At 34.3% G+C, this 11,983-nt stretch overlaps 2 protein-coding genes across 2 annotated transcripts; one reads left to right on the plus strand and one right to left on the minus strand.

Moving 5' to 3' along the window:
* Positions 1-1,174: 1,174 nt before the first annotated feature.
* Positions 1,175-2,068, plus strand: LOC129954161 (60S ribosomal protein L26). The gene is made up of 2 exons (XM_056067886.1): positions 1,175-1,255; positions 1,524-2,068. The coding sequence occupies exon 2, from the start codon at positions 1,541-1,543 to the stop codon at positions 1,988-1,990; it is 450 nt and encodes a 149-aa protein (XP_055923861.1). The 5' UTR covers positions 1,175-1,255; positions 1,524-1,540; the 3' UTR covers positions 1,991-2,068.
* A 7,512-nt stretch (positions 2,069-9,580) lies between these two features.
* LOC129954160 (protein PBDC1) lies at positions 9,581-10,615 on the minus strand. The gene is made up of 3 exons (XM_056067885.1): positions 10,349-10,615; positions 10,182-10,280; positions 9,581-10,105 (listed from the first exon to the last, which is right to left on the minus strand). Exons 1-3 carry the CDS (start codon positions 10,349-10,351, stop codon positions 9,695-9,697), a joined length of 513 nt encoding a protein of 170 aa, XP_055923860.1. The 5' UTR covers positions 10,352-10,615; the 3' UTR covers positions 9,581-9,694.
* Positions 10,616-11,983: the final 1,368 nt, after the last annotated feature.

Here is an 11,983-nt window from a genome sequence, read left to right on the forward strand (position 1 = left end):
AGCAGGTTAATAAATAATAAGGCTTTTAATAGCTAGCAATTCTAAAATTTGAATCCCATGCTTACTTTTAAACACGTGAAAAGATTGATGCAACAAAAAAAAAAACAAATCAAACAAACCTTAAATACGCCCAAATTTGAAATTTAAGGGTGGTACTACACGGGGCATGAATTAAATGCGCTATTTTCGCTTAAACGAATACTTTTCTGATTTTTTACTGTTGCTCATAATTTGACAGCTATTTTCTATTTTCATTGCCTTAAAAAGTAGTTAATTTTTTTGTTTCTATTAAGAACTTTACTGGCAGCCTAATCATTTAACCCTTCTCTGGGGTTTGGTCTTTCATCCCAAAACCATACCGACCAAATTAAAAATGTCATAGCACCCGAAACAAATTTATTTAGATTTTGTAGTTGTATGATTTAGGCCATATTAACGGACCCTTTATGGTTAAATCTTTACTATGTTTTATGAACTTCCAAAAGAAGTGTTCGGACTTATTGCCCAATAAAATAGCGCTAAAGTATTGAAAAATTCATATTGCCCAAAATGGTTTTATCCCCCAAAAACTTTCTCAAAAAAAGCCACAAAACGCAAAATCAATGTAATATTGCCTAAATGTTTTTAAATATCATAAAGAAGATATTACTAATTGACTATCTTCCAAAAAATGTCATGTTTTTAAACATTTGAGCATTCTGATATATTGTTGGGAAAACTGAAGTTGCACGGTTTGGCTCTATCGATCTATTTGGATTGTCTGTAAGTCGAAAATTATTGAGGCTGATAAAACGAACCAAGTAGTTTTGAATGTTTACACAATCTTATCTCGCTGAAAAGTAATCAATCTGTCAAAGTGGCTGTAGCTCGGAGTCAATTGGCTCGGTCGTGTATGTCCACCTTCAGTTCCAAATCAAACAAACCTACATCTGAAACTGTTTGAAATTAAATATCAGAAATTAAGAATTACGTAAATATCTTAAAGTTCAAGTAGCCATTTTGTTATTATAAATTTATTAAAATTTAAAAAGATATCCAGGAAAATACTTAAGTAAATCAGCGTCATTGATTCTCCAGATAAGTGTACTCTCAGCTCAACATACTTTTATATTCAGCGGATATTTATCCGATACACAAACCACACAAACCGAATATAACTTCACGCTGAAGTGTCAAAAACGAAAAAAAGTGGGTACTTCCGACAACTCAAATGTCAAGTTCTTTCTTTTCGTTGTTTTTACGATAGTTGTTTGATGTGAGTTTTTGTAATTTTAAATCTTTCGAAATCCGTGGAAATATTAATGAAAATTTACTCAAACCTATGAAATAATTACTCTATGCGTTATCCTCTACACGCATCCATATTAATTTTTAACAAATTTTTGTGATTTCTGTGAATTTTCATCCATCTTTCCACACGAACGAAAATGATTAACACGAATTTTAAAAAATATCACCGATCTCCGAACGACTGATTCTAATGATGTGTGTTTGCATTATTTTTTGCTTCTCTATCTTCACAGAAAACAATTAGAATAAAATGAAGTGCAACAAATTTGTGAGTTCATCCCGCAGGAAGAATCGCAAGCGTCATTTCCAAGCCCCATCACACATCCGTCGGCGGTTAATGTCAGCACCCCTATCCAAGGAGTTGCGCCAAAAATACAATGTACGCTCTATGCCAATCCGCAAGGACGATGAAGTGCAAGTAGTACGTGGTCACTACAAGGGTAACCAAGTTGGAAAGGTTGTACAATCCTATCGTAAGAAGTTCGTTGTTTACATCGAGAAAATCCAACGTGAAAACGCCAGCGGTACCAATGTCTATGTTGGTATCCATCCTTCCAAATGTTTGATTGTTAAATTGAAATTGGACAAGGACCGTAAGGCTATTCTTGAGAGGAGAGGCAAGGGACGTTTGGCTGCTCTCGGCAAGGACAAGGGCAAGTACACAGAAGAGACTGCTGCTCAACCTATGGAAACCGCATAGAGAAGGGGGAGTACGTACTTCTGTAAATAAGAAACATTTTTATTAAAAATAACAAATCTAAAAAAATCCAAAATACAACGTTTTCTCTTTTTTTAATGATGAAATTCTATTTGTTTCTTATTTTCTTCGAGTTCGTTGTGCTTAGGATGAGAGACTCATCTTCGGTGATCTGGGGAACAGAGTGAGAGTCATCTTTAGCAAACTACGAAGGGAATTGGTGTGTACAGGAAGTGTGGGTAAATGGAAAAATAGTTCCTACACTTGGAAGTCCATCTATCTAGTTCTTATAGGTTTAACTATAGGAGCCATTTTTCTCGGTTTTACTAGCTTTTGGAGATTCTTCTTCGAGTATGCAATCAATTATAAGCTGCTTTTCACAGTGATGAAGGCATAGTTTGGCATTTTTTTCCATCCTAAAGGAATTGTCATCTTGGAACGAAACGTTTTCAGAAAACATAACCTAGTTTCGATTTCCTAATAGGTATATTGAAATTAAAAGCTACTAAGTGACGGAGAATGGTTAGTAGTCATAGTAGAGGTATGGGTTCAATGTCACTCGGTGGTACCTAAAATGTTGCTCTTCTCTTTGAACAAGTCTCCATGAATCGTGAATATACCTACAACGTCATCCAGTTGAGCGCCGCAAGGTAACTAGTTGCCGGCTGAAGAATTCGACACTTTTCGACCATTAGTTGGTTGCGGTATCATATGGATCTTGTTATGAAGCTTTTGAGACAATGAAAATCGGAATTTTTTAGATAACTAGTATTCATAATAGAAGTATCTTAGATTGGTTCTTCTTTGTTATAGGGCAGGTCATGAACATAGTAGGAAAATGGGTTGGAATCTATAATGGGATACCCCATGCATAATGGTTTTTGAAATTTCTGCACGTTGTAATGTGGGAAATATTGAGTCGGGTAAAGTATTTCTTGTTCGTGCAGTGAAGAAAAATCTGGTACTTGACAGTGAGTTTGAGTTGGTGTCCAGGTTATTTTTTTAAGGGGGGTAATGGCACTAGAGCATTCGTTATCATTTTATGGCGGTGCAAAAATGTTCAGTTGGAAAACGGTCGCAAATCATATTAAGAAATCTCTTGAATTCTGTCTAGGGGGGTTATTATGAATAAGGATAATCGTTTTTAATACGGAGTATTTGTGAAATTGCGATTGCGAAAAACGATTGCAGAAGCGCGTATTTGTAAAATTGCGATTACAAGAATCGTAATTAAACGATATTCGTATTTTTATTTACGAGTGCCTTCAAGCTCTCATATTTTTTCTAGAGTGACCGATAAAGTTGGTTGTGCCATACTAACAAGGAAATTCTATCCGGTTCCTCTTTGATATCCACCCTCTGCTAGAAACCGAAGTGTTGCAGCTAATTTCAATACATTTGGTATATTTATGTAGAATTAAATATTGGAAGGTGTAAATCAATCGTATCCAATACATATTTAAACGCTTCCTTTTTCGGACGAAAAAGTTGCTTGAATGAATCTCTTAAGAGTGCCCTTGTTACACGCATTTCTCCTTCGGATTCAGATTTATCTTCGCTTTCAAGAAAGTAATCGCAATGAAAAAACATTTTATCGAACCGAATACAAATCAAATTTGTAAATATGTGTGAAGTTAGTTGTTTTTAAAAACAATACCATTTTTCATTTTTGTTGGCAACATTTTCTTGATTCCATTTTCGTTTCTCATAATTGCTTTACGTCAAGAGTTTTGTTTTTCTTGCCGTTCGTTTCGTATTTCATAATAAGGGCCCAGATATAAGAATTTCGGACGAAATAAGGATTTATAAATTATATACGCATTTGAATAGATAAAAAACTTTATGCATCAGCAAAGCTAACCTAAACGGTTAGCAGCACTTTTTGAAGATGTCTAATCTAATATGTGAATACTATACAAAGACTGTTATAGTGTAATGCAACGTAAGACGATTTACGAAGCTAATTTGCAATCTACCACCATAAATTTCGTTGGGCGATTTGATCTATGCTATCTCTCCAGCCCAAACACGTTGTAGCCTATCGCAGTCGGTTGCTATAAACTCTGACTAGTGTTATCTTTGCTTGTGAGATATTCAAATTGTATCAAAATAATTCCTTTCGTACCAAATCTATGCTAGATCAGCTTTAGGTACGATCTGAACACTCGAGTGTAATACAAAGCTTCTCTACATTTTTATTTTATCGTTAATGCTTAATATCTGTAAGATACTATTTGGTAGAGCAAGCGAAATATTGATGAGAATTTAAAATGTTTATGTGATGTTTGAAAACTAATCTTTTTGAGCCTTTTTATTCTTGCATCATTCATTTGTAAGACTTTGAAAATAAGTTGAAATACATGCTAAGAGTTTCCAATATCATGGGAGGCAGCCCTGTTTCCAGATACAGCATGTAGTTTGGGGTATTTCTTGGAAGCCGGAAGATTCTTTTAATAAAGTGTCGGAGAAACTTTTCGATTGCTTCAAAAGAACACTAACCCCAAACCTGAGCTCCATACAATAAAATCGATGCAGTTGAGGAGCGGATAAGTTTGTGTTTTGTACTATGGTCAATGCAGTCACTTTTGAAGCAGCGTTCCCACACATTTGTTTTAGTTCCTAGATGTTTTTCTTATTTAAATTCGAAGTAAATAGAACTGCCTCGTTATTGAATGTCCACTTTTCGTTTCTTGCAGTCCTGCGGCCCCCGCTCTAAATATCATTATCTTGGATTTTGATAGATTTATGTCAAGATTCCAGCGATTACAATAGCCGTTAAGACTATTCAACGTCATTTGCAGTCGATCCACAATCTCTCCAAAGAAGACTATGTCGTCTGCATACAAAAGTGCATGTATGGTAGTTCCTTCGAACACAATTCCGCCTTTGACCACATCTGTTATGTCGTTTATAAACAATATAAAGAGCAAAGCACTCAGTATACACCCTTCCTTGAGACTCATTTCCGTGCGAAACTCTGCCGAGACAGACGCTCCATCCCATATGTATGTTGTATTCATTGTGTACAAGGCTTTTAGAATGTTCATTGTTTTACTCGACAGTCCAATGGCATACAGCTTATAGAAAAGCGCTTCACGAACGATAGAGCCGAATGGTGCTCTAAAGTCAACAAAGAATACATATAGTTTTCTTTTTCTCCCGATATATAAATCGGCAATGTTGTACAGTGAGAATATGTGATCCGTTCTTGAATAGTTTGTCCTGAAACCGGCCTGATATTCAGAGAGTATACTTTTTCTCCTCAAGCATTCGGACATTCTATTCTCAATAAGCCCAGCGAAGAGCTTTGCATTTGTATTTAAGAAAGAAATACGTCTATAATTCGATAATTCAACATAGTTTCCTTTTTTGAAAAGCGGACAAATTATTGATTTTCTGAAACTTTCGTTAACTTTAGCATTTTCGAAAATTCGGTTTAATTCTTTAGTAAGCAACAATAAAATTTCATCAGTTGCGTGCTTATAGTGCTCAAAAGGAATACGATCATCTCCTGGCGCCTTATTTACTTTAGCTTTCTCAATAACTTCTTTTAATTCATTTTTTGAAAACGGTCCATCTAGAATGTCATCTGTGATTAAAGGGCCTGCGTATAGTTCCAAGGGTGATCTTATCGTTGCGTTCAGAAACTTTTTGAAGTGATCGCTAATTTTTTGCACTTGTAATCCTAGAGCAATGATATTCGTGGTTCCATTTAAGGTTTTCACAGCCTTCCAGAATTCGGCAGAGCTACGGTGCGATTGTTAACCGATACTGTCTCTTACTCAAAGGCAGATTTTTTTACTGCACACATTCTTTTGAATTCAATATTTGCCTCGGAGTACAGTTTTCTAAAAACAGGCAAGTAGTTTCGTGACTGGAATAGCTTTGAAAATTTGAATGATAGACTATCATAGCTTCAGTTACAATATAATTCACAACCATATATTAAGATTGGCACTAACAAAGTGTTGGCAAGCAACATGTGTTTACTGGTATAAAATATTAGGTTACCCAAAATGTACGTAAGGCACCATAAACTTTGCCTGTAAACCATGATATGATTGCCCCATTTTAGAGAGCGGTTAAAGTTAACGCCGAGGTTTTTAGCACTTTTTAATGGCGGCATTACTTAAAAAAATCAAGGGAAAGTAAGAGAGATCAAGAATCTTTTTAGAAATAATTACGCATTCTGATTTTTTAGGGTTCAGGAAATGACCATTTAAATTAAAGCAGTTTGAAATTTTGTCAAGGTTTTCAACATGCTCAATGAATCCAAGAAGACAACTAAAGTACAGTTAAAAGTCGTCGGCATACACATGACAAGAACAGTTTTTGATCAAACTTGAATGCTCATTGACATAGATACCGAAAATCAGAAGACTCAATATCTATATCTATCCTTGAGGAACTACGGACGAAGTAGGTATAAAACTGGACAAACAGTCACCAATTTGAGATGCTTGTTTCCTATTCGTCGAATAGGACTATACAAGCTTAGTGGAACTTGCAGTTAAATTATATTCATGTCCGCAAAAATATAACTGAGCTTTATATTAGACCAACGACCTATTTTTGAATCAAATAAGATAATGAGATTGAAGGAAGTTTATGACATATGTAGGTTCTTTTTAAAAGGAACATTTTAGCTTAAACTTGAAGGAATACTCTTGAATTATTGTTCCATTCAAAACTTTTCCACAGGTTAATTGTTTTTTTTTTTATAATGTTTTTTCTTGAAAGGGGTGTTTAGTGATCGCCCTTTGTATACCATGGATTGAAAAGAGTTGCACATTGTGTTCTGAATATTGCAAAAACAAGGAATGACAGAATGAAATAAAGCATTCCCACAGTACGGCTTAAGAAGGAATACTTGGATTATGGACCCAAGGATATGTTTGAGGGCACGAATATTGAAATAAACTTGCTTATAGATAAGAGACTATTTCACTTTAGCATAATCCTAAAAGGTAACGTACAAAAAGGGTAAAAGTAGAGACATTACGACCGAGTTTTAGGCCCGTTTATTGATTCTTACCATAAATCTGGTTCATAAAATCACACATACATTTTAAGTTTTACATTAATTTGTTTATGTTGCACCTACAAATCTATGTATGTGGAACTTCTGGGACAGTGTGATATTTGCAGACTAATCTTAATTTAACATTTACGTCTGGCGACTTAAAACGAAGTAACTGAAATCTACAGTGAAGCATGGTGGAGGAAGCGTGTTTGAATGGGCTTGGAAATTTTAAATTCATTGAATGGACGATGCAGAATAGTTGGGTAATCTTCCAAATTTAGGATTTTATTAAGATAATGACCCGAAAAATAAGTCAGGAATCGTGCAGACATAGCTCATTTGGAATTGTCCTCACTTGATGACTATATGAACGTGATAGAAAATTTGTGGGCTTTGTTGGACATTAAGACCCGTTTCCTGATACGAAACTTAAGCGATTATGTTGAACATAACGTAGTGACACATATTGCTTTGTACCAAACTCAAACCTAAACGTGCAAGAGGAAGTGTAATTATTTAAGTAAGACATAAATGATTGAATCAATCGTTATAGCAATTTATGTCATGTCATGTTCGATATTCATCTGATATTTTTTTGCAATAGCTTCTTCTTTCAAAGAATCGTACTGCAATTTGGCAAGATCTATTTTAATTCTAGAAAGTTCTGAATACTGTTCAGATATTTTGTTGCTTGGTAGACTTGAGGCAACGGGTATTCTTCTAGTAAACCATGGTGTATTCACCTCTAGCGAACTACTTTCAAATTGTTTTTTGAAACCTTTTGACAAAACAACTGTTGGTGAATTTTTAAATTTCAGGCAAGTTCCTTTTTTAATTGAGATCCTATAAATCGGTGTCACTAATCGTATGAAGTGGGGTTCTTAATAGATAGAGGGTTTGTAGCCACCCCAGTCGTTGTTCAAGTTTTTTGCAATCTAAGAAGTGAAATGTTTTTCTTTGAATTGATTGTCACCGTCAAACTCGTTCTCCAAGCCATGAACAGTTTTTGGGTTCATAATGGAGATAGCCAGTTCAAAATTTGGGTCTGTCTGTTTGAACGGCTTCCCATCACCAGTTTGCCGCTATACAAATTTTTCTTGAGCAGCTTCCTTCCGGGTTTCGGCTTTGTAGTTTTCATACAGCCTTTTTTTAAAAAAAAAAATAATTTTAGAACACAATAAGAACCAGCAATTAACAAAACACCACCGTTTCAATTTTGAATTTTTTTCACGAATTTTAATATTTTGATGTTTTGTGTAAGACGAAGTGAACTTAGATGTGTTTTAAATGTTCTGCTTTGCTAAGTTCAACATAAGTTTGTGTGTGCAACATAAATAAATGTATGTTTTACTTAAAAGCTATTTGAAACTTAGCTAGTAACAAGATTTATGTTTGGTATCAGCAAACGGCCCTAATATACTAAGACATACAATTTGTAAAAACAAAAATTTGATCTGAAAAAGTCCCTTCTATACAAATGGCAGAAAATTACACCGGAAATAACAAAGAAGCTTGTTGATTCCATGCCAAAAAGATTACATGCTCTTGAAAAGGCAAACGGGTACTACACTAAGTACTGAAATGTTAAGGATTCTTTAAACTAGCAACTTTTTTCTAAAACTAATGATCTTGCATCAAATAAGCTGTGGAGTGAAATTAATAGCTATTTTAGTTTTTTAGTTGTTACTTTCTTAAATACCAATATTTTAAAATAAAATCTTGTGCTTTGTTGAATTATATTTGATTTTCTTTAAAATAAAGTTGAATTTTTTTAGTTAATCCTTTTTGTTTGCAAGCTATGCGAACTTAAATTATAAATCTTTTACTGTATCAAATAAGCTGTGAGCCACTGTATGTAATAAGTTAAGGAATTTTAATTGTAGTTTTTTCTAAACTTTTATTTTATTGTATAACCGTTTGAAATTGAATTAAAAACAGTGACTGTATTTTGAAAATAACACTATCAAAATCTTAACTTTCAGGAGGGTCATCAAGTATGTCGCTTTGTCTTTAAATGTTGTGCAAGGGACAGGTTGCAATAGTAATGGTCAAGACAGTACTCAATTTTAAATGGATTTCGTAGGCCAAAATTGGTAATCTTTGTTTTAACATCCGAAAAGCCTTTTTGATTCGAAGCCCATGGTTTTCCTTTGCTGATCAAATTGAACTAAAATTACAAAGAAGACTTGCCAATTTAGTAATAAGGCCTTTAAGTATTTAATAAAATTTTGGTCAAGGAATCAGTGCATGTTTTTCGAAAAAAAGTCACAAAAGAGAAGAAAGTACCTTTGCCAATATACGTGTGCATTCTAGATTGAAGCTCTTTTTTATAAATAAGTCGAACGTGGGAATGAAAGTGAAGATATTTAAATTCACTCATTTTTGGGAATTCCATTTTACTGTTTCTACTTCAAAAGTTACATTTTTTCGGAGCGTTTGATTCGCTAGTCAAATAAGGACCCACACAAAATCATTGTTTTCGAGATTTTCGTTTAACTTATGATCTCCTTTCGAACGTAATTTTTGTTACCTATAAACTATCGATTCAAGAAAAACTCAAAACACAAGTCTCCTTTGCTATGCCCTTAAAAAATATCTATTTATCGTACTAAATCTAAAAAATGTATAAACAAATTTTGTTACAATTCGAGTTGGTTGAATAATAACAAAAGAATATAAATAAACTATGTTGCTTTTTCTTCAAGAGGTGCTGCTTCTGCTGCTGTTGGTGGTAGCGGTGTTGTTGGTTTGGGCAGGACTTTAGGCTTAAACTTTTCTCTCACCACATCATTCAATCCCTCGCGATTCCGAGCAATTTCAATTGCCAAAAATTGTACTCGCACAACAAGCAACGAATTCTCGGGTGAAAATTCTTTATCAGCCTCAGATCTCAGCAGTGTACCATAGGAAAAGTCTTCGAGTTTATTGAACTTCTCAATAAAAGCTCTCCATTTGATTTTTTGGTCGGGTGTTTTCAAATCATCATCTTGAATTTTGTCAATTTTTAAATTTGGAAAATCCTGTCTGAATGTTGTGTAGATTATATCATCGAATGGTGATAATTTAACACTTCTAGGATCGATGTTGCAAATAAGCTAAAAATAAATAAGGCTGTAGTTTTTAATCCAAGAGAGAAAGTCATCATCATTAAACTCGGGAGGGTCAAATTACATTGAAATACACTTCAGCATGTTCCATGGCTTTCATGGCCCACATTTCTTCGACAAGACCATCGTTGACGAATTCGTCGGCGGGTCTCTGTAGAACATCCTGTTAAAGTACAAGAGACCTTTAGTCTTAAGCCAGGAATTACAAAAATTGGTGCAGAATTCGCTTACCATTGCTTTTGGAGCAAGTTGAAGGTTTAAAGTTACTAGAGTAAAAGCACGTGTTGCGAAAATGTCAGAAATATCAACTTTTTCCTATTAATTTATCATTCATACAAGTCTTTTAGATCAATAGTTAATATATTACTTCAATCTTATTAATAATTGTCAAGCTTCAATTGGTTTTTCTTTATTTATAAATCCGGCTTTTCTGTAAAAAAAGATGTAAAAAAATAACAAAAATTTTTCTGTCAATTTAAATGAGCTGTCATGTCATGTCAAAAATGGAGCCTTTAGTTGAAAATAAAATAGAAGAAACATGGGAAAGTATTGTATCATTCCAATGTACGATTTAGTGCTGGTTGTAATCCAATCCTTATTTTGAGGCAGATAACATAGAGAGTAATTTATCCAGTGTCTTTAAGGGATTTCCAATAAAAAGGTTTTAATTTAAATAGCTGATTCTTTTTCAGATGCCATCTTTTGACATTTGTCAAGCGATAACAACACCATTTGAATCGTAAAAATTCACTAAAAATTTAGAAAAATTATCAATCTCATTTAAAAAAAACTAAAGCAAATTTGGGTTGTTGTAAGGCGCCTACGTAAATGAGCTGGAAACTTTTTTGATGTTGGGATAATATTGTGATGTAAAAAGTCAAAATTTATTTTATTATGCAGTTGATTCAAGTCAAGTCATAGTCAAGTTTCTTTCCGCATTTCATTTGAATACATTTCATTCAACTTCAGACTAACTAAATTTAAACTAGAAGTGTGGTTATATTTTAAAGGCAGATGTTGAACATGAACCACACCCAAACGTTAAGATTTTTTCGTGCACTTCGTGATTTTTTTCTGTCTATTTAATCGTCAAATCTAGGAAACACTAGTACATGTTTGCACTGCAGAAAATATTGATGCTGTTCACGATAGTGTGGCTGAAGAGCCGTCAAACTCAACTGGTCTTCGGGTCGTGCCCACCAATAGCACCACTTAAGGCCGAACTATAATAGACCTAACCGAGCTTAAGCCAGCTTAACTGCTGGAACACAATGCAAAATCGGAGACGGAGTCGTAACTGGACTCGAAAAATCTGTCACAAGTTGTCGTACGTTTCACAAAAAGTACGCACACGGCTTTTTGATGATATTTGGTATATTTGCAGTTTATAACCACATCAAATTTCTCAGGAAATATTTGTTTGTTCACTTTTATTTCTTATTTAAATATTTTTCCACTTTTTTATTAGAAAACTGTTAAAAAAAATAATCCAAGTTATTCACTTCAAAAATGGAAACATCACATGTGTCGTACGTCAAAGTTAAAAGTTGGTCAACTCTTCCGACTCCAGCTGGTGCTCTGATTCTAGTTGCGTCGCGTTGTGTTCGTTACTTTGACACCTATTTCAGTTACGACTCCGACACCATTGTGTTCAAGCAGTAAAGGAACGAACCAATACGCAGTCTTATATGGCACTAACTATAATAGACGTTCTGATCAGTTTCGTTAAATTTCGCTAACTTTCGCGCAATTACTCAAGAGCTTCGTTAGCTGTCATGCTCGTCGTTTGTGGCGATGTTCGCGAACAAATTCTCATTTCTTATATGAATGGCGTCGAGGGAACATTGCGGAAGATGTAAACTGTGA

Source organism: Eupeodes corollae, chromosome 1 (assembly GCF_945859685.1).
Source record: "Eupeodes corollae chromosome 1, idEupCoro1.1, whole genome shotgun sequence".
Taxonomy (NCBI): domain Eukaryota; kingdom Metazoa; phylum Arthropoda; class Insecta; order Diptera; family Syrphidae; genus Eupeodes; species Eupeodes corollae.